The sequence below is a fragment of the Macaca nemestrina genome, chromosome 15 (assembly GCF_043159975.1).
Source record: "Macaca nemestrina isolate mMacNem1 chromosome 15, mMacNem.hap1, whole genome shotgun sequence".
NCBI lineage: Eukaryota > Metazoa > Chordata > Mammalia > Primates > Cercopithecidae > Macaca > Macaca nemestrina.
Genome location: NC_092139.1, coordinates 111,813,250 through 111,836,459, shown reverse-complemented (window position 1 = coordinate 111,836,459; position 23,210 = coordinate 111,813,250). Strand labels below are relative to the sequence as shown.

Below are 23,210 nucleotides of genomic sequence, written 5' to 3'. Positions count from 1 at the left end.
GTGAGTGCTGAGAAGTCGTTAACTGGTAAACATCAGGCCTCTCTTCTCTCTCTGTCCCCATCCTCAGCACCTGTGCTGGATTCCAGTGTGGCGTGATTTAGGGTCATCCACTCAACAAGGGCTGGCCTGAGTGGAACCGAGGCCAAAGTGAGTCCCGAGTTATCTGCCAGTGTGTTTATCTGCCAATGTGGAGCCCTGGGCAGCCTTGTTAAGCCTCGGCTGGGCCATGTTGGGGGCCACATGCCCCCAGGTCAGCAACTGTCTGAGAATCTAGAGATGAAACCCACCTCGCCACAACCCGGGCAGGATGTGATCTCGATGAACCTGAACTGACAGCTCAGGCATCACCACAAACGGTTGCCTACGGTCCCTGGGCATTTAAAGCCGACACTAATTAGGCTGAATGATTATGTAACAGAATCCAACTCCACACAAACATCAGATGGCTGCGGGACGGTGTGGGTGGCACAGCCTGACCCCCTGGCGCCGATTCCAAACAGTGCAAAGGGCTCCCAAAGTCCACGGGCACGAGCCAGGGTCAGAACCGGGAAAACCACACCAACGACGGGCCACCCAGGGGGTGGAAGCCGTGGAGCCTGCAGGGGACTCAGAAGCGACCCTCTAGGGACTCGAGTGACACTGGAATGCAGCCGTGTGGCAGAGGGCAGGACGCAGAGCAGGCCTAGCTCAGGCCATCGGGCTGCTCCCTGGGGACCTCGGCGGCAGGCTCGGGGCACCATCCCTTAGACCTGAAGTCACTTCTCCCCAGGTGGCTTCTCAGAATGGCTTAGCACAGCGGCCGCTGGCTCGAGGGCTGTGTGAGGGGGTCAGAACCCCCACCCTCTGTCTTCCTCAGCCCGGTGATTTAAGGGGCTCACAGGAAGTAGCCAGGGATGTGTTAATTGCTTGATCATTTTGGAAACAGCTGTGTCCCATAAGCCTCCTCCCTCCTTGAGTCTCTGTGTCTCCTCTTTATCCCAAAGAACACCTGAAAAGGTGACTTCTCGATCCTGCCACCGTCCCTAAAATACAAAAAGTTGCTTAAGTATAAACACAAAAAAAGCTCCGAAGCCCATGTTAAACAGATGATTCCCTTGGCCCAGAAACACGGTCTTTTCTTCGCCTTTGTCCCTGGGGTGATCAGAAAAATGTTAGAACCACAGAAAAATGAATCCTCTGTGGGAAGGAGAATAGGAAGAAAGACTTCCAGGTGCACAGCAAAATGTCAGGTTGACCATCTAACCCACCTGGGCGAGAAACCGGGGCATGGAGGGGCCGGTTTCTTTGTAGAGCTTCTCATCTACAAAGGAGGATACATGCTTTAGAGACAAGTGACGATCTGACCGGTTTCTCAGACTGAAAGCCACGTGAGTCAGCTTTTTGTTGTTGTTGTTGTTGTTGTTGTTGTTGTTGTTGAGACAGAATCTGGCTCTGTCGCCCAGGCTGGAGTGCAGTGGCTCCACCTTGGCTCACTGCAACCTCCACCCACCTCCCAGATTCAAGTGATTCTCCTGCCTCAGCCTCCTGAGTAGCTGGGATTACAAGCATACACAGTCACACCCGGCTAATTTTTGTATTTTTAGTAGAGACGAGGTTTCACCATGTTGGCCAGGCTGATCTTGAACTCCTGATTTCAAGTGATCCACCTGCCTTGGCCTCCCAAAGTGCTGGGATTACAGGCACCAGCCACCGCACCCAGCCAGCTTAATTCCTCCCTTCAATTGCCACCCTTCAGTAGCACTGGAACCTACCACCCAACGCCCCCACCTTACGGTGAACAAATAGTAGGACACACATCCCCAAAGCCAGCCTCCCCCGCCCCCCAAAAGAGCTATCCCGTTTGCCCACCGTTTTCTCGGCCCCTCACCCTCAGCTCCAGTGCCCAGCAGCCACCACCTCCTGACCATTCTCAACCTAATCCCTTAGCAAGTCCTCTGCCTCTGTGATTTTCAGAGGCTGCGTCTGTCACATTCCTGCCAACCCATCACGCTGGCTTTCAGGGGGTACTTCCAAATGATTTCAGTCACTGGTCATGAAATCTGTCACTAGTTAATAATAAGGAGAAAAGAGCCTCGAGGCAGCAGAAGGTGGGGGCGGGGTGTGAAGCCCAAAAGAAACAATTCTCAGAAGACGATGCCAACCCTTCCCCTGGCGTGTGCCACCGTCACCACCCCTCCGAGCCCAGCCATTTGCCAGCAAGCTGCACGGCGAGCCCCACCGAGCAGGGGACAATGGAACCCGCTGCTCGCTTCCAGCAGCAGACGAGCCCCATGAGACTGCCAGGCTCTTAAGAGAAATGCACTTCATAAAGGGAAGCAGAAACAGCCATGCAGAAGCTAAGTCTGGGGAAGCACATTCACTGGTTCCCGAGTTGTGAAACTCGTATTAATTAATCTGATTGGTAATGTCCCAATGTATCCAGGGAAGTCCAAAGCATTGTCTGCTGAGAAAATAAGAAGATTAAATCATTAAGTCATTAGAAAAAAAAAAAAAGGCTCTACTGTGCACCTGCCGTAGAAACGGGGACGTGGGAAAGGCCAGAAGGACGGTGCCCTCTAGCGGCTGTCTCCCCTGCAGAAGAGACACAGACCTGGCCATGAAAGCTTCCCCCAACAGGAGGACCCGGCCTGCTTCGGAGACAGGCCCCTTTCAAAAGCAGGTGGCTTTGGGGAGTGCTGGAAGCCATCACCCTCTGGCTCTGGCAGCTCAGTTCCCCCCGAGATACTCAAAGAGCCACAGTGGCACTGCCTTGGGCCCCAGTGGACACACACAGCTCTACCCATCAGGAACAGATGCAATGCCCACAGCAGCAAAGGAGAAAGGTCTCCACAGCCCATAGGGGTCCCCACACCCCTGCTGGAGACTGAGCCTTTGGAGGAACAGCCGCAAATGAGGGACGGAGGGCTGAAGGCAGGTGGAGAGTCCCTCCGTGACCCCACAAAGCAGGTCAGGTTCCCCACTCCCCACACCCATTCCCATTCCTCTCCTTTCAAGACACTATTGGTCTAAGGCACATCTGTGCATCTGTGCTACAGGATTTGCATCTACAGCACTCTGAAAGGACAGATGCATGGCCTGCTCTGTCTCCCCCGCTCCCAACATGACGCCTGGACTGAGGCAGGTGCTCTGTGAACACTCAGTGAATTCATGAACGAATGAATCAGGGTTTCGGGACTCTACCATTCTCTCTACTGCAGTGTCTCTTATAAAAACTCAAAGGACGTACTTTCTACTCCATCTGTCACCACCTCTATGGAAGGCTGGATCGTGGTCCCTGCAAAGATGTCCATATCCAGTCCCAGGAACCTGTGACTTGACGTGGGGGGAGGGGGCCTTTGCAGATGTGATCAGTTAAGAACCTTGGGGCAGGAGATTAGCCTGGATTATGCAGGGGGCCCAATGTGATTGACAGGGTCCTTACAAGAGGAAGCAGGAGGGCCAGAGCTAGAGGAGGCATGATAAGGGAGGCAGAGAAAGATCAGGCGATGTTATGCCAATGGCTTTGAAGACAGAGGAAGAGGCCACGCACTAAGGAACACAGGTGCCTCTTCAAGTTGGAAAGGCAAGCAACGGAGTTCTCCCCTGGAGCCTCCGGAAGGAACCGGCCCTGCCGCCACCTTGATGTTAGGACTCCTGACCTCCAGAGCTGTAAAATAATGGATTTGTGTTGGTTTAAGCCACTGGATTTGTGGTATTTGGTCACAGCAGCCCTAAATAAACTAACAGCCTCAAGAGAGCCCCAGCAACTCCACGTCATTTCAAAAGGCCTGGAACATTCTCTGCACCAGTTGTACCGAGCCCTGCTCCACACCGGGTGCTCCATGGCACAAGGGTTACTGAAACTGACATGGCTTTGTTCACACAAGCAGAACGAATATTAAACAAGCACAGAGGATGCATCTAACCAACACTGTGGATAAGATCACAACTGGCCCCAAGGCTGCTACAGGCCACTCTCCTGTGACACCAAGGTCTGAGGAGGTTGGTTCCTTATTAGCAAATCTGGAACAATGTTTGTTTGTTTGTTTGTTTGTTTTGAGAAGGACTCTCGCTCTGTCCCCCAGGCTGGAGTGCAGTGGCACAATCTCAGCTCACTTCAACCGCCACATCCTGGTTTCAAGCGATCCTCCTGCCTCAGCCTCCCAAGTAGCTGGGATTACAGGTGCCCACCACCACACCTGGCTAATTTTTGTATCTTTAGTAAAGACAGAGTTACACCATGTTGACCAGGCTGGTCTCGAACTCATGACCTCAAGTGATCCACCCACCTCGGCCTCCCAAAGTGCAATGTATTGTTTTCAATGTGCAAAAACAATTGGACAACCTTACAGTCAGCAAGACCTGAAGTCAGTTCTCCACCGGTGGCTTCTCAGAATGGCTTAGCACAGCAGCCACTGGCTAAAGGGCTGAGTGTGGCGTCAGATCCCCTCACCCTCTGTCCTCCTCAGCCTGAGGATTTCATGGGTTCACAGGAAGTAGCTAGGGATGTGCTAACTGCTTGACCTTTTTGGACACAGCTACGTCCCACAAGCCTCACTGCTCCTTGAGCCTTTGTCTCTTCTTTGTCCCCAAGAACATGTGACACAGATGGTTTCTCGATCCTGCTACTGTCCCTCCAAGTACTGGCCTACCAGGTTCTCAGGCAGGAGCTTGGGTATTTTCAAATACAAGCATGGTGCACTAGCTCTTCTGCATGGACGTCATTCAAGCCACTAAAAACAGTAAGTATCAGCCCAGAGGTCAGCACCATCAGCCTCCTGGACCAAGCACACCCACCTGTGGTGGACCAAGCACCAGGAGCACACCAGCAGGCTGGCAAAGAAGAGGACACACGTCGCAGGAATAGTGAGCGCTCGGTGAATTCATGAACGACTGAATCAGGGTTTGAGGACTCTACCATTCTCTCTACTGCAGTGTCTCTTGTAAAAACTCACAGGGGCCAGGCACAGTGGCTCACGCCTGTTATGCCAGCACTTTGGGAGGCATGCCATCGCCCTTCAAAATGCCCTTCAAAACGCACCACACACACAGCTGCGCGTGGCCTTGAAGAGCTGTGCATTTGTGGAAAAACGTCCTGCTGTGTGGGGGCTGGGCTCTGTACCTCACCAGAACCCCTGGACTGCAGCCTCCAGAGGGAAGAGCCTGTTTCTAGGCCAGAAAGAGGAGAGGAGAACGGGCTTGTGGCAGGGGAGGACTGGGGCCACTGGGGGGACCAGGCTTACAAGACAGAGGACTGGAAAGAGGACACAGGACTGTTGGTGGCTGCCTTTTTACCATTCCTGGAGGTGACGGTCTCTACAAGGACAGGCATCCGCCAACCCAGCTGCCGCGGAGTCCCGGACTCAGCTGTCATGGGGCCCCCAACCCAGCTGCTATGGAGCCACTCTTTCCAAGAGGGCCACCTCATGCAGAAACTCACAACAGGCCCAGCACTGACGGGCTGAGCACTCTGGCCTCTGCAGACCAGCCCCGGGTTGAGGCAGGCGCCCTCCTTCCGGACACTCCCAAGTCCTGACCCCACCCGCCCCCTTCAGCATCCTCTCCTGCTTTGCGCTCCAGGTCCCCTGCCCCATGGCCATCAGTGTAGACAATGCACAGGCCTAGGCCGGGTGCAGTCAGAGTGCTCCAACCTCAGGGCAGGGACCTGGGCTCTGATCCCAGCTCGACTGCTCCATCCCAACTCCACAGCGCCTGGACTGTGCATCTGCAGCAAAGAGCAGCGGATCCTCTGGGAGGCGAACAGGCAACAAACAGATCCATCCAGACAATGGAGAAAGAGCCACTCAGAAGTAAGAAGAAATGTGCTGTAAACTGTGAAAAGGTGTGGAGGAAACTTAAATGCATCTCACTGAGTGAAAAACTAGTCTGAAAAGGCTACAGACAGTGTGATCCCAACTACACGACCCTGTGGGGCCAGCAAAACTACGGAGACAGTGAAAGGAGCGGAGGCTGCCAGGAGTGACAGGGAGACCGGGATGAGCAGGTGGGACACAGGGATCTCAGGGCAGTAACACTGCCCTGGATGATGCTACCATGGGGGTTCCTGCCCTTACACAATGTCCAACGTGAAGAGGGGTCCCTCATGGAAACTGGGGACTCTGGGTGGTCCTGATGTGGCCATGCGGGTCCATCAGGTGCCACAGATGCACCCTCTTGTGCAGACGTTGATAGACGGGGAGTGTGTGCGTGGTGGGGCTACGCAGTCATGGGAAATCTCTTCACCTTCCACTCAATTCTGCTGTGAATTTAAAAGTGCTCTAAAAATAGTCTAGTTAAAAGATTGTTTAAAAGAGCAGCAGGGGTGTCCCTTCAGGGTCATGGTGCATCCATACGTGAACATGTGTGCATATGACTGAGTGTAGGCAGGCATGCATGCGTGTGTGTTTCTGTGTGTTCCAGGCAGGCATCCATGTCCCCAGGGCCCAGAGCCTTCCCTTCCTTCACCCCCTGCTTCCGGGGAGCCTCTCAGCTCAGCAGATCTCAACTGGGGACGATTCCTCCACCCCCACACTGGGAGGGTATGTAGCGGCGTCTAGAGACACTTTGGGTCGTCACAACTGACATCTCGTGTGTAGAGGCCAGGGATGCCCCTAGACACCCTGCAATGCCCAGGGGAGCTCCACAGCCAAGAATCATCAGTGCTGAGGTTGGGAAGCCCTGTCCCCACCGACTCAGGAGTCTCAGGAGCTCCCGGAGTCCGCCAGGCTCCTCCATCCTCTGCTTCCTCACCTAGTGCAGACATGAGATGGGGTGGAGGGAAAGGCCCAAAGGCAGGGGACGACTCCATTGTCCTGGCTGTTGCATTGCATGCCGGCACACCACACGGCCAGGCTCTAACTTCCCCCCACACCCACACTGGCCTGGCCTGGGACTGCCGTGGGCAGCTGGGAGGCTGGGGGAAGGCAGTGAGCATTGCCTAATGTTCCCCGCCCCATTCCCCTCCTCTCCTCAGGGATGGTGGGGATCCTCTTCGGCTAATTCTGCCCCACAGCCCAGGGTCAGCCTGCCCTGGTCCTCACTCCCAGGGCTGTGAAAAGCTCAGCAGCTTGCCCGAGGCCCTGGCCTCCTCCCTAGGGTTGCCATGGAAACAGGGCACCCTCCCTCCCCAAGGAAGCATCCGAGGGTGGCAGGCAGGGAAGCCACTGGGCTCTGGCCGGGTGCAATCTCCAGATACCAGTGACAGCGGGGCCATGCAGGGATGGCCAGACCAGTCAAGCATGTAGCCAGCATCCTGTGTGGCCTGGACAGCTGCTGCCAGGAGGCGTCACTAGCCAGAGCCCAGGGGACATAGTGCTAAGGCAAGGGTCTCCTGTCAGCGTTGCTCACCCAGCCCATCGTGCAGGCAACAGAACCGAGCAGGGGCTCAGAAATGCCAGGGCTCACTGGCATGGCAGGCTTCTGCCCATGCCCCCATCTCTCTGCTGGGAGTCTCGGTCAGCCTCAGAGGACTACTCCTCTGGCTTCCAGAGACCCCTTCCAGGACCCCCACTCACACACCCCTGGCTCCTGCCCTGGACTCGGCTACTCTATCTTATGTTTTCATAAACTGTCTTCAACCTGAACAGAGGCTCCCGAGTAAGAGTCCTCGTCTCCATCCTCAGAGCCTGGCCGGCAGCCCGCCCCACAGCGGGTCCTCCATAGGTGTCCACCGAATGGCTGCACAAAATACACACCATAATCACACCTCCTCCAGCACTGCAGACTAAAGGAGGGAGTGTAAAAATGCCAACCATGATCGCTCATCCGTTTTGAGGATCTCCTGTGTGCAGGCCAGCCGCCGAGTCCGCCGGAGACTCAGTTGGGAAAAGCAGGTGGCCCCAGAGCTGGTCCCAGAACTGCTGCTTGGTCTACCTGCTTCTCCCTTTCTGAGGGAAATGCTTCTGGGGTCTCCTCTGCTTTCTCCAAGCAATGAATGCTTCTGCTCAAGTACACCCCAAAATTCAAAGGGGGGCAAGCAGGCCCTTCCTCCTCAGCTACACAGAAATTTCTGCATCTGAAGAAAATCAGGACAGTTGCATCTTTCATCTCTCGGTTCCCTTTATTTGCCATTGGTATTCGAGAGCTTTAAGAGCCAGGAGCTACAAAAGCAGGTAGGGACGTATTCACTCACTTCTTTTTTTTTGAGACTGACTCTCACTCTGTCGCCCAGGCTGGAGTGCAATGGTGTGATCTCCGCTCACTGCAACCTCCGTCTCCTGGGTTCAAGTGATTCTCCTGCCTCAGCCTCCCAAGGAGCTGGGATTACAGGCATGTGCCGCCACGCCCAGCTGATTTTTGTATTTTTAATAGAGACGGGTTTCGCCATGTTGGCCAGGGTGGCTGGTCTCGAACTCCTCATCTCAGGTGATCCGCCCACCTCAGCCTCCCAAAGTGCTAGCGTTATAGGTGTGAGCCATTGTGCCCAGCCCACTTCTAACTTTAAATTTCCTCCACTTAAAGAAGTCTGGCTTTTTATACAATTACTCTAGTATAATTCGATAAGATTGGGCCTAGTTTGCATCTGTTCATTCACTTATTCAACAACTGCTTAGTGACATCCACTGTGGTCAGGCCTGGCACGGGGCAATGGGTGGGCCACAGGGAGACTCAGATATAGGCCCTGCTCTGAGGGCTCCAGCACCCAGGAGACAAATAAGGGAGGTATGTGAGAAGGCTGGGGGCTCAGGAGGGAGTGTGGTAGTCCAGGGAGGCTTCCTGGAGGAGGTAGTCTTGGAGCTGAGTCTTGAAGGAGTTTGCCCTGCAGGGTGAAGAGAGAGAGGTCCTGTCCTTTATCCCTACACCCCAAGTAGGCAGGGGACTTATTCACGACAGAAGCTTGTCCCGTTGCTCTGGGCTGTCCTGTAGCAGGAAGATGTGTAATAAGGCACAAAAATAAATGGTGACTCTGGGCTGGGCGCGGTGGCTCATGCCTGTAATCCCAGCACTTTGGGAGGCTGAGGAGGGTGAATCACTTGAGGTCAGGAGTTCGAGACTAGCCTGGCCAACATGGTGAAACCTCCATCTCTATTAAAAATACAAAAATTAGCCAGGCATGGTGGTGTGCACTTGTAATCCCAGCTACTCATGAGGCTGAGGCAGGAGAATCACTTGAACTCAGGAGGTGGAGGTTGTGGTGAGCCGCGATCATGCCACTACACTCCAGCCTGGGCGACAGGGCGAGACTCTATCTGAAAAAAATCAAACAAACAAAAAAGAGTGACTCTGAAGTCCTGAGGGCAAACTGTGGGCTCTTCCTTCTCCAGTCCCCTTCCCTTGTCCTATCTGATGCCCAACTTGAAATTCACCAACCCAAAAGGGTGGTGAGAGAGGACCTGGGAGGTGGGGACAGAGACTCAGGGACTGAGCTCCACAGGGCACGGAAGCTATCTTTCGGGGGCCTCATGATGAGCTCACTCAGCCTCCCAACAGCCCAGAAAGGGGGACAGGGGAAGGAAAGTTCTACAGATCAGGGAACTGTGGCTCAGGCAGCAAGGACTTGCCAAGGAAAAGCAGCTCCACATGACATTCACATTGCAACTAACTCCATTCAATTACAAAGTCCTTTCCACCAAACAACAGACATGGGGCAGTCACAGACATTTGAGAAACCTTCAAACGTTCTCATGGTCTTAGATGCTGTTGATAGAGAGCGAGCGAGGGAGGGAGGGAGGGAAGGAGGGCGTTAGAATCCAAGCCAGCGACTGGCAGAGACGCAGAAGAGGCTGCCCAGCTGCATCTCCCTTCCTGGGTCCTGGCTTTGGGCTGGGCGTGGACGCCTGCAGGGCTCCTCAGCAATCAGGGATATGGATTACCCCGATTATCGCCATTTTACTGACAAGGAAAATAGAGCTTGGGAAAGTCAAGGTCCCACAACTAGTAAAACATGGAGCTAGGATGTGATTCCTCCCTGTCTTAGTTAAGAATTCAATATAAACATCCATCACTAATGAGCCCAGTCATGACTTCCAGGTCCTCAACTGCAACAGAGGACACAAAGTTTGGAGGGAGGTGACAAACTCAATGGGTGAGGACAAGGATTCCAGTTAGGGCCTCCAGGAGCATAGGTGGTGGTTGGGAGGTTATCAATAGGCCACGGGGAGCGGGGTGGAGGATGGGCGGCCCACAATGGAGGTGGTGATCCCAATGAGGTCCTCAAGCATTCAGAGCCTGGGGACCCCTTTTCTAGAAGAAAACTTAGCAGACCTCCTCCTCTCATGGGTGGCTGTACTTTCAGACAGAGAAAACACATTCAGCATAGCTCTTCTAGCTTTTTAATTCGTTTGCATTTTAGGAAGCCCAATGGAACCTAAGCAAAGGAACCTGAAGAAGCAGAGGATATATGAGCAGGACACCTATTTGGTCTCCATCAGTATCTCCCAAAGTGAGTCCCGCAGTGTAGACGTTCACAGGTCTCACATGAATCAAGCAAAGGTCAAGGAGGTGGAGTTGTGAGGTGAAGGGAAGCTAAGCAGGTGTCTTTTCCCGCCGGACTTCTCAGAGCCTTGACTATGCTAATGTACTGTGAGATTCTCCAAGGGGAGGGGACAGAGCGCTCAGTATCTGCTCCCCCACACCCCACGCTGGCCCCAGGATGCTCTCTGGTAAATGTTGCTGGAGTGATCCTGGGCTCCAAGACCCCTTTCACAGTGACTCCCGCTCCACGAGGCCAAGGTTTCGGGGCGGGGGGTTCCTGGTCTGGGGTCTAGGGCAGGGGGCCTGTGACTACTAGCAGCCACTGACTTCGAATAAGCCTGGCAAGGCTCTAGCCTCAAGGGTTAAAATCTGACATACCCGAGTGAAGAGAATCTGGCACCTTGGTTAGAAACAGCAAGGTGAGCAAAGTCCCGCACAGGCCCCAGGAGGCGCGGGCAGGGTCTGCGCTCCTCCAGCCGCCAAGCCCCATCAATCCCTTCCCGCCGGGCACCGTGCAGGAAGAGGCACTCTGTGCGAAATCGCCTTTTTGCCTTTTATTGCAAGGTCTATTGTCCCTGAAGAGCCTCAGATAATGTGAGCTAAGAGATGCCCAGCATTCGATTTCCTTATGCCCCTCCTTCCACCTCTGGTTTCTCCTCTAGAAATATCCCCGCACATCTACAGAAAGCCTATGAAAAAGATGCAGAAGATCAAAGGCGAAAGTCAGCATGGGAGCTCCTCCAGGAAACAGCTCCTATCGTATTCATCTGCATCCCGGGCACAGCGTCCCTCTCCTTAAGTATACGCAGGCAGAGCTCAGAAAAAAATGTGCATTATTTATTCCACCAGAGGGGGAAGCAGCATTTATCGAGAGTTTGCTTGGTATCAGAAACACAGGAGAATGTGAATAACCATCATCTTACTGGGTCCCCCAGCAGGGCCCAGGGAGGCAGCCTTCAAGCAGAGGTTGAGAGCACTGACTAGGCAGCCAGGCTGTTGGTTACACTCCTGACTCCCGTTCCGATCTGCTGTGTGACCTTGGGCAGGTTACTTAACCTCTCTGGGCTTCAGATTACTCAACTGTAAAAGAAAAGGTTTTAGGAGGATAGCACCGAGCAAAGCACGTTAAGGAGCCGGGATAGTCCCTAGGACACAGAAAGCGCAGGACACATCAGCTCTACTGTCGTTCCCATTTTACAGGAGGAAAAATCGAACATGGGGCAGCTGGGCCGACCGTCACGATGGGCGCTAATAACAGCAGGGCTGGGCTCACTCCCAGGCATGCCCAGTGCAAAGCACCTTCTACTGACTCTGCCTCCCAAAGACAAGACAGAATATCCAGTGGTGACCGGGAGAAAGCCAGACACTGGCCATGATCAGCCACTGAGAGCGGAAACACAGAACTGAAGACACCTAAGAGAAACCCATGGTCAGGCGCGGTGGCTCACGCCTGTAATCCCAGCATTTTGGGGGGCCGAGGTGGGTGGATTACCTGAGGTCAGAAGTTCAAGACCAGCCTGGCCAATATGACGAAACCCCATCTCTCCTAAAAATACAAAAATTAGCCAGGTGTGGTGGCGGGCACCTGTAATCCCAGCTACTTGGGAGGCTGAGGCAGGAGGATCGCTTGAACCTGGGAGGCGGAGGTTGCAGTGAGCTGAGATTGCGCCATTGCACTCCAGCCTGGGTGACAAGAGCGAGACTCCATCTCAGAAAAAAAGAGAGAGAGAGAGAGAGAGAGACCCACAGTATCAGGTATCCCTACAAAAAAGAAAATCTTAATTGCAACATGTCCCTGAGAATGTTCCAAATCCCATTCTTCTGGGCCCAAAGATCTACTCGCCCCAGCAGAGTGCTGGAAACTTCACTCCATAAGTCAGACCCTCATCCCTCTGGGGCCGCAGTGAGACAACCTGGACCCCGTTCCCCATCGTCCTAACACCAGCGTCCCCATCATCTTCCTGGGAAAAGTCAAGCGGCCACCCAGGGTCTGTTCTTGCAAAACAAAATTCTGCCATAAAGCAGAAAAGAAAAGAAGGGCTGGCCTGGGTTTAGCTCCCGCTGAAAACGGTAAGAAAGCAAACAGAACTTACTGGCGAGGAGGGTGCAGCTGGCGGCGGCTCTGCAGACCAGCACGGCCGCGGGCGTCGGAGGGCAGGCAGGGCACACACCTCGTTCATATAGGGATGTGGCAGGGGCACCACTATGACTTGCACTTCAAGGGAAAGCCTCTTCAGGGAGCCTTTGAGGAAGGTCACAGCGGGTCAGGCTGTGGGAGGACTGGGCTGTTTCCAGCGATAGCTCCTTGCTGACCACAGACCACTATTTCTGTCTTGACTCCCAACGGCCTCATGGGCCAGAGCGACCGCTCCCCAGGAAAACCCCCACACACAAAGAAGGAAGGAAGGGCACGCCCAGGCCCCTGGGGTGACTGAAGACGCATGTGGCTCAGAGGAAAACTGAACGACAGACCTTGGCCTCCCATCGCCTTTGCTCTCTGGGCCCTGAGACAGGAGGGGTGATTGGAGGTCTGCAAGCTAGCACGGAGCTGGGTCTCCTCTGCCTGACCCCCGGCAAGAGGTGGCACCACCGTGGGCACGTGCCACCCCGGCTGCATCTCCTGTGTGCTGACTACACCGGGAGGACCACAGGCTAACACACGGAACACTTGTCACCCCGTTTCCACGACAACAGAAATCAAATATCGGACACAGAAAGCAGAAGCTGAGGCCGCCCCAACACGGAGGTGGAAGGCTGCTCTCGGGAGCGCTCACTTCCCCAAAGGAAAGTCCTCGAATGAGGGGAGAAGCAGGACTCGCATGATACCCAACTTGGCTGGCAACTTGCTCCCCCTTTCCTCGGCCTGCACCCTCTCCTGGTTTATAATACCAGGCCCGTTCCCTCCCTACCAGGTGACACAGGCGGGCTCCCTGTCTGGCCTGGATTCCTTGCCGGTAAAAAGGGGTTATTAACAATGAGCAGCCTCATGCACTGCTGTGGGAATCCATGAATTTCAGTGGTTCCTGGCATCCAGGAAGCACGATTAGCTTTTATTTATTCCAATTACCAGTCCCCCAACTCCCCGTGGAAGCTCCTTCCCGAGGCTGGCTTCCTGGAGGTGTTGCTCGGTGAACTGACAATTCCCAGCTCTGCTGAAGCAGGAAGCGGTGAGGCCCACAGGAGGCCCATGTCCCGACCCAGCAGGTGCTCCAGGCGGGGGCCCCGGGGGAGGCAGCGGACTGGCACATGCCTGGCCCACCCCCAGGAGCACTAGTGCCCCTCTCCCATGCGAGGCCAGGATCAGCAGGGAGGGCTCACCCGCCGGTCACCCCCGTCCCCCAACACTCCACTCCCATGGCACAAACCAGGCCTCATCCCGAGTCAAAACCAGGACTTGAGGCAACAAGAAAAAGACACCCAATGCTGATGCGAGTCCCCAACACTGATGCAGGTCCCCAACACTGATCCAAGTCCCCAACACTGATGCGGGTCCCCAACGCTGATGCGGTCCCCAACACTGATCCAAGTCCCTAATGCTGATGCGAGTCCCCAACACTGATGCGGGTCCCCAACACTGATCCAAGTCCCCAATGCTGATGCGAGTCCCCAACACTGATGCGGTCCCCAACACTGATCCAAGTCCCCAACGCCGATGTGAGTCCCCAACACTGATGCGGGTCCCCAACACTGATCCAAGTCCCCAACGCCGATGCGGTCCCCAACACTGATGCGGTCCCCAACACTGATCCAAGTCCCCAACGCTGATGCGATCCCCAACACTGACGCGGTCCCCAACACTGATCCAAGTCCCCAACACCGATGTGAGTCCCCAACACCGATGCGGGTCCCCAACACTGATCCAAGTCCCCAGTGCTGATGCGATCCCCAACTCTGATGCAGTCCCCAACACTGGTTTTGGTTTAACAGTTTTCCTGCTGGGAGACTTGATGCAGGAATCCAAGGCCAGGACAGCAAACAGCACTTCATGGCCCAGGAGATGCCACGACAGCCAAGTGAGGACATCATGAGGGCACAGACAGGAAGGCCCTCGCCAGCCCAGTGCTCCATGGAAAGGGCCTTTCCATCTGCCCAGCGTCCAGTGCCACCCACAAAGGAAGGCTGGGGCAAGACAGGGTCTTCCTGACACATGTGTATCTAGTGAACTGGCCAAGGAGATGCCTGGGACTGGTGCTCAATCCTGTGGGGAAGGAGGCAGAAATAACAGAGGGTCAGTCAGGAAAGGAAATGTGACTAGCTTTTGAAAGGAAAATAACTATGCACTTGAAAAATCATAAAAGGATCAGCAGCCTAGTATCACATCTTAGAGTCAGGTTTAGACCACTTCAGTGTAATGCAACTAACATTTCATCCATTCACCATGTATGCATCGATTGCCTCCTACCTGCCAGGCAAGGGGATTTCACAAGGAGAGCAAGGCAGCCAAGACCCAGGTCCTGACATGCCGTTTTCAGAACAAATTAAGGGGGCCTGGCACAGTAGCTCACACCTGTAATCCCAGCATTTTGGGAGGCCGAGACAGGAGGACTGCTTGAGCCCAGGAGTTGGAGACCAGCCTAAGCAACATAGTGAGACGCTGCCTCTACAAAAACTTAGCCAGATATGATGACACACACCTGTAGTTCCAGTTACTCAGGAGGCTGAGGCAGGAGGACACTTGAGCCTAGGATCATTCCACTGCACTCTAGCCTGGGCAACAGAGTGAGACCCGGTCTAAGAAGAAGAAAAAGAAAGAAGAAGAAAGACGAAAGATGAAAGACGGAAGAAGAGGAAGAGGAGGAGGAGGAGAAATAATTAAGGGACTGATGTCATCATTTCATTTGATTCTCATCAAGGCCCCATAAGGCAAGCAAGGAAGAATCCTTATGATCATCCCTCTCTAACAGATGAGAAAACGGAGGCAGTGAGGGGTCAACAGGCGGCCGAAGGTCATATACAGGGTGTATATCAGGATCTCAACTCAGATGTGTGTCGTGCACCTACTGTGTGCCAGGCATCACTCAAGCCTGGGGTGCCAAGGTGAGAAAGACTATGGCCCTGCCTTCAAGGTAGCAAAGTGAGATAAAAGTCAATACATGCATAAATACAAGGTATGGGGATAATGGGTGGGGAGGCACCCCTTGTTAAGTTAATTAAGACTGAGCCAAATGTAAGTTACAACCTTATAGGCAGGTTAGATCCTTTTCAATATAACCCATTAAAAGCCAGAGAAGTACAGATTTGACCTTTTTGCTAAAATATTTCTGCCTGAGCTCCAAGGGGCTCACAGGGAGACAGGCCCTTCAGTATCCCCTCTACTCTGCTTCTATTTGAATCCATCTAGGGCCCTTCACTGGCTGTCACAAACATGCTACACTCTAAAAACAAAGCATTCAGTTGAAAGACAAAGTATTTCAGAAAAAGGATAACTTGGATGGTGACTTTTAAGATGTGGTAGATTCCGCCATAGCCACCTGCCTGGTACACAGTAGGTGCTCATAGATGTTTGCTGTAGTGCCATTCTCATTTCTTTTGGGCAGTTTTAAGAAAGAGCAAGGCTTCCTTTAAAAAGAAGTAGGAGACTACTGGGTATCTACCCAAGGCAAAAGAAGTCATCAGACAAAAAAGATACTTCACACGCATGTTTATAGCAGCACAATTCACAATTGCAAATACGTGAAACCAATCAAATGCCCATCAATCAATGAGTGGATAAATTATATTTATATTATACACACACACACACACACACACACCCCCCACAGAATACTACTCAGCCATGAAAAGGAACAAAATAATGGTATTTGCAGTAACCTGGATGGAACTGGAGACCATTATTCTAAGTGAAGTAACTCAAGGATGTTCTCACTCATAAGTGGGAGCTAAGCTAAGAGGATATAAAGGCATAAGAATGATACAATGGACTTTGGGGACTCAGGGAAAGGGTAGAAGGTGGGTGAGGGATAAAAGACTACACATTGGGTACAGTGTACACTGCTCGAGTGATGGGTGCACCAAAATCTCAGAAATCACCACTAAAGAGTTTATTCATGTAACCAAATACCACCTGTTCCCCCAAAAACCTATTGAAATAAACCATAAATAAATAAGAAAGAGGTAGGAGGCTGGGCGTAGTGGCTCACACCTGCATCCCAGCACTTTGGGAAGCCAAGGTAGGAGGATCGCCTGAGCCCAGGAGTTTGAGACCAGCTTGGGCAACATAGAGAGACCCAGTCTCTTTAAAAACAGAAAATAAATAAGATGAGGGAGAAGGTAATAAAATATAATCTTCCTGGACAGACTTCTCCTTCTGAGAACCCCTGCCCAGGAGCAGCTCTCACCAACACTATGGCACCACCACGTCCCCTGATCCATCTGGGAAGATGGAACAGATAAATGAAAGGTCCTCACAAAACCCCCCAACTAGTCAGTGGGCACTAGGGGCCCAGTGGGAGAAAGCACAGGTTCCAGGGTCTCAGTGGGGCACACGGGGCAGGCTGGGCTGGCCCCACATAGGCTCTGAATGGCCCAACACCATTCAAAGTAAAACCCAAAGAAATGACATTTTCTTTTCTCCACAAAAACCCTGTACATTTCCTCTTGGTTTCATACAATCAACCAAACCTGGGGATCAATGGAAAGAACTTGCAAAGGCCCATCTAGCTCTGAGAACCCTCATCCTAGAACTATCTGGATTAATGTTCTGTTGTTGTTGTTGTTAGACAGGGTCTCACTCTGTCACCAAGGCTGAAGTGAATTAGTGCAATCACAGCCCACTGCGGCCTCAACCTCCCAGGCTCAAGTGATCCTCCCAGCTCAGCCTCCTGAGTAGCTGAGACTACAGGTGCACACCATCATATCCAACTATTTTGTGTTTGTTTGTTTGTTTGTTTGTATCGTTGGTCAGTTGGGGTTTTTTTGTTTTTGTTTTTTGTTTTTGAGAGACAGGGGTATCACTTTGTTGCCCAGGTGATCTCCAAATCCTGGGCTCAAGCAATCCTCCAGCCTCTGCCTCCCAAAGTGCTGGGATTATAGGTATGGACCACGTATAATTACCTGGAGTAATGTCATAAAGCCAACGACCTCTCCTAGGCCCACAGGTGAGAACTGCCCTTTCTTCAAGGTCACATCCTCTGGCCTCTAAGGGCCTCCCGGTCTGAAGCATCAGAACTTGAACACTGAACCCAGCCTCTGGGGAACTCGGCCAGGCCCTTCAACAAACACAAGTCCACGCACATTCCCTGCTCTGAGCTCCTTTCTGCTTTCCCAACACTGCCTCCACCTGGGCATGGCGCATGCCTGTGTTATTCCTCTCCACAAAACACGTGGAAAGGAAAAGGGATCCAAGGCCCCACAGCCACATTTCCAAACAGCTGGGTTTCGGTGTGACTATAACCAGGCGATACGGCTGGCTGCACCAGAGGAGAGGGATATTCCACTCCCCAGTCCCCAGCACCACCCCAACACCAGTCCTCTGCCCTTGCATGGCAGGGCATGAGACAGGTGAGGGAGCCACTGCCCACACAGAAACCGAGGGGGAAAGTGATCCCAGGCCTCTGGTATCAAAGGCAGCAGCGCACCCCATCCACGGAACACCTGGCCCCGAGAATGGGAAGCCGGGGAGGCCTGTGACACGGAATGTGGCAACAGAGAGCACATCAGCTCGGCTGGGGATCCCAGCTGGCCTGGTCACTGAGAGCTTCTCACATGCCCTGGAGGAGGTCACCTCCTGACTCATCTGTACCAGGAGCAGCTGCCCAATCCCCTGGAGCACAGACCATGCCCTCTGTGAGTGCGGAGCCCCAGCACCGAGCCAACCACGAGGAGTGAATGAACTGGACAACCACACACACCCTGGGGATCACTGTGCCCCAGAAATCACTCCCCAACCCCACTAACCCCACACCCTCCCTGTGAGGCACCCTCTAAACCATACGCTGAGGACAGAGACCACAGGACACACGGCAAGTGCTTGTGAAATAATAAGAAATATTCATATTGGGCCAGGCGCAGTGACTCACGCCTTTAATCCCAGCACTTTGGGAAGTCGAGGCACCTGAGGTCAGGAGTTTGAGACCAGCCTGGCCAACATAGTGAAACTCCATCTCTAATAAAAATACAAAATTTAGCCCAACATGACGGTGCATGCCTGTAGTCCCAGCTACTAGGGAGGCTGAGGCAGGAGAATCGCTTGAACCCAGGAGTTGGAGGTTGTAGTGAGCTGAGATCATGCCACTGCACTCCAGCCTGGGTGATAGACTGAGACTCCATCTCAAAAAAAAAAAAGAAATATTCAGATTGATCTCTGCCACCAGTCCGTGGCACACAGCTCCTAAGAACCTTATAATTTCCAGCTGCCAGGAGAATCTTTTGTTCGAGTATTTGGTCTTTGACCCTGATTCCTGACACAAAGCTCCTAATCCCTTGGAATTTCCGGGAAGATAAAAGGATCTTTTATTCTAATGAGGTGACTCTTGAAGGCTCCTGGGTGGGGGCTGAGCACTAGAAAGACCCAGACACGATTAGAGGCCTGGAGCTTTCAGCTCCACCCCCTACCCCACCCTCCAGAAAGGGGAGAGGGGCTGGAGATCAAGCTAATAATCAGACATGCCTACGTGACGAAGCCTCCGTAAAAATCCCTGAACTACAGGGTACAGAGAGCTTCTGGGTGGGTGAACACCTCCAGGTGCCAAGAGGGTGACGCACCCCAACTCCAGGGCAACAGAAGCTCCTGCACTCGGGGCCCTCTGAGGCCTCACCCTTTGTGCCTCCTCTGCTGCTCACCTGCACCCTTACCATCTCCTTTATAATAGAACAGGGAGCACAAGTGCAGCGTTTCCCTGAGTTCTTTTTTTTTTTTTTTTTTTCAGACAGAGTTTTGCTCTTGTTGCTCAGGCTGGAGTGCAGTGGTGCGATCTCAGCTCACTGCAACCACCGCCTCCCAGGTTCAAGCAATTCTCCTGCCTCAGCCTCCCGAGTAGCTGGGATTACAGATGCCCACCACCACGCCCAACCAATTTTTGTGTTTTTAGTAGAGACAGGGTTTCACCATGTTGGCCAGGTTGGTCTCGAACTCCTGACCTCAAGTAATCCGCCTGCCTTGGTGTCCCAAAGTGCTGGGGTTACAGGCGTGAGCCACCGCGCCTGGTCCATTTCCGAGTTCTGAGTCCCAGCAAATTAATCAAAACTGAGGAAGCAATCGTGGGGACCCTGCTTTAGGGCACAGTCTTGTGGGGCTGAACCCTCACCTGTGGGGTCTGAGGCCCTCCCCAGGTCAATGGTGTCAGAATTGAACTGAACTGCAGGATACCCAGCTGGTGTCTGCTGCAGAACTGCCAGGTGTGGCCGGGGCATCCCTGCACCTCTGGTGTCAGAAGTCTTATCCTGGGCAGTATGTGAGCAGAGGGAAGGAACAGTTTGTGAGTTCCTCCTACAGTGCTCGACAAATGTCAAAGTACAGTCAGTCACCTTGATTCACGGATTCTGTATGTGTAAAGGTACCTACTCACTAAAATTTGTAACCCCAGAATCAATACCATTGACCTACATTCATTCACGGACACACACACAGAAGCAAAGAATCTGGCCGGACACAGTGGCTCACACCTGTAATTTTAGCACTTTGGGAGGCTGAGGCGGGTGAATCGCCTGAGGTCAGGAGTTCGAGACCAGCCTGACCAATGTGGTGAAACCCCGTCTCTACTAAAGGTACAAAACTTAGCAGGGCATGGTGGCATGCACCTGTAGTCTCAGCTACTCGGGAGGCTGAGGCTGGAGAATTGCTTGAACCCAGGAGGCAGAGGTTGCAGTGAGCCGAGATTGTACCACTACACTCCAGCCTGGGTGACAGAGTGACACTCCACTCAAAAAAAAAAAAAGAGAATCTGAGTTGCCAGATGTGTCCCCACCTGAGGTCAAACACAGGGCACTCTGCCTTCTTGTCTGAGCTCTCGCATCATAAACAAGTGTCCATTTCATGGTCTATGTAACACCATGGTTTTCACATTTTTCTGCTTTTTGTTGGTGACTTCACTGTTTTGTTTTGTTTTTGAGATGAAGTCTTGCTCTGTTGCCCAGGCTGGAGTGCAGTGACGCGACTTCGGCTCACTGCAACCTCTGCCTCCCGGGTTCAAGCAATTCTCCAGCCTCAACCTCCTGAATAGCTGGGATTACAGGTGCACACCACCACACCTGGCTGATTTTTTTGTATTTTTAGTAGAGACTGGGTTTCCTCATATTAGCCAGGCTGGTCTCAAACTCTGGACCTCAGGTGATCTGCCTGCCTCAGCCTCCCAAAGTGCTGGGATTACAGGCATGAGTCACCATCTTGGCCAACTACGCTGTTTAAAATGGGTCCCCACACGTGGCGAGGAGTATTCCTAGCGTTCCCAAGTGCAAGAAGGCTGAGGTGTGCCTTGCAGAGAACGCACACGTCAGAGAAGCTTCGTTCAGGCAGGAGTTATACTGCTATTGGCTGTGAGCTTGATGTTAATCAACAATATATTTTAAATAATGTGTCTTTAAAAAGAAACATATATAAGAAAAAGTTATGTATTGATCTGTTGCTGAAAATGTGACCAGAGGCTCACAGGAACCTAGCCCTGTACTGCCCTAGGAGCGATGGCTTAGTATTAGCTAACTCAGTGTTTGTGGCAACTTTATAGACCAAAACCACCATGAATAACGAGAACTGGCTGAGTTTAAGAAGGAATGAACTGAACGCAGCACCCCACTCCAGCCGACTGATTAGACCTCTTTCCATCCCGCTTATTTCCCTTCTTGAGCAACATCAAACGATGAGACATCTTCTTGGCCAGTACCCAAAGAACCCAGGCGTATTCCACCTTTTCCCCAGATATTCATGCCTAATGTAGCTGGGTTACTAGATGACATTTATCCCGTTAAGTCCCACCAGGTGTAACTCACCCTAAGCTCTGGTTGCCCCACTACCTGAACTGACACACCAGGATTTTTAGAACCTCAAAGCTCCCAGCTTCCAGCATCTTTCCACTAGCAAGTTCTTCTGGCTCAGTCTCCCTTTCTGCTGCTCAAACATTTAAAAGTTTCCTGTTGAAAATGGTTCCCTTGCCTCAGATCTTGGGACTAAAGATGGTCCTGTGACAATCAGTCATGAAATTTCCCTTTTTTTTTTTTTTTTTTTTTGAGAAGGAGTCTCTCTGCTGCCCAGACTGGAGTGCAGTGACACAATCTCGGCTCATTGCAACCTCTGTCTCCTGGGTTCAAGTGATTCTCCTGCCTCAGCCTCCCAAGTAGCTGGGATTACAGGCAGCTGCCACCACACCTGGCTAATGTTTTGTACTTTTAGTAGAGATGCGGTTTTGCCATGTTGGCCAGGCTGGTCTCAAACTCCTGATCTCCGGTGATCCGCCTGCCTTGGCCTTCCAAAGTGCTAGGATGACAGACATGAGCCCCCATGCCTGGTCTCAGCCATAAAATTCTGATACAAAAAGCCACCTTGCATTTTGGAGTGCCCTTTCCACCTTCCCACAACAAAGGAAAGAACATTTCTCCTGAAAGCAAGCAGAGAAAGCATCGTGGTAGAGAAACTGCCGCCTGGGTACCTCACATCCCCTTTCCATGATGCTGAGCAAACACGCCCCACCACAGATGACAAGTGCTGTTTAAAACCAAATGACAGCAGGCTTTGCAAGTGTTTAATAACACATCTTCTGTGCCTGTCAAACAAGCCAAGTGAGACTTTTTAAAGGAAAAGGTGTACAGCATCTTTTTCATTAAGCGGAGACAATCTACACCACGTACGTGACACCTGAATGGACACCCAACATTCACGTTTTGTGGCAACAGGCATCTCTTCTCCCCTGTGAATGAGCTCGGGATATCACACCGGCGCCTTCTACTTCCCGGGGCTGACAGAGTAGGATTTATTCAAAAGGAGTATATGTCAGAAAAACTGCTGTTTACCCTATGACTGACAAATGGAACAGGATGAAATGACTCAGCAGAAGTCAACCTAAAAGGTTCGTCAGTGTGTAAGCTGTGGGCACTGTGCAAACACAAGCCTCATGGTATTTTATTAATCCAAAGAGAAGAACAAGTCCTCTTCCCCTTTCCCTAGAACAGTGTAATAATCAGCCACGGGGCCGGGCACAGAGGCTCATGCCTGTAACCCCAGCACTTCGGGAGGCCAAGGTGGGTGGATCATTTGACGCCAGGAGTTCGAGACCAGCCTGGCCAACATGGTGAAACCCCATCTCTACTAAACATACAAGAATTAGACGGGCGTGGTGGCAGATGTCTGTAATGCCAGCTACTCGGGAGGCTGAGGCAGGAGAATCGCTTAAATGTGAGAGGCAGAGGTTGTAGTGCACCGAGATTGTGCCACTGCACTCCAGCCTGGGCAACAGATCAAGACTCCCTCTCAAAAAAAAAAAAAAAAAAAAGGCCACAGGGTGTGCAGAGCTGAGAAGATACAATCAACTCTGCTTCTATTTTCCCCCCATCACACCCTCATCTATGAAAGTAATAACAAGAAGAGTGACTGAGTGACCAAAACTAGTGGGTTCTAGTCACTGAGTACCAGGTACCGTGGGTTAAACGGTGTCCCATCCAAAATCCACATCTGGTGGGCACAGTGGCTCATGCCTGTAATCCTAGCACTTTGGGAGGCCGAGGTGGGTGGATCACTTGAGGTCAGGAGTTTGAGACCAGCCTGGCCAACATGGTGAAACCCTGTCTCTACTAAACACACAAGAATTAGCTGGGCGTGGTGGCGGATGTCGGTAATGCTGAGGCAGGAGAATGCTGCGCCACTGCACTCCAGCCTGAGTGACAGAGCAAGA

The 23,210-nt window shown here is 52.5% G+C and overlaps 1 protein-coding gene across 6 annotated transcripts in view; it reads right to left on the bottom strand.

The window, feature by feature from the left end:
• The window catches only part of LOC105464308 (parvin beta), a 138,927-nt gene that overhangs the window by 80,836 nt on the left and 34,881 nt on the right, over window positions 1-23,210 (bottom strand). Inside the window, exon 1 of one of the 6 annotated variants that reach the window (XM_011712089.3) lies at window positions 12,486-12,579. The exons of the other annotated variants lie outside the window; for them this stretch is intronic. Within the exon in view, the coding sequence (XP_011710391.1) occupies window position 12,486 (1 nt within the window). The 5' untranslated portion in view covers window positions 12,487-12,579. Of the gene's footprint in view, window positions 1-12,485; window positions 12,580-23,210 lie in introns of those variants that run through there. 6 annotated transcript variants of the gene reach the window in all.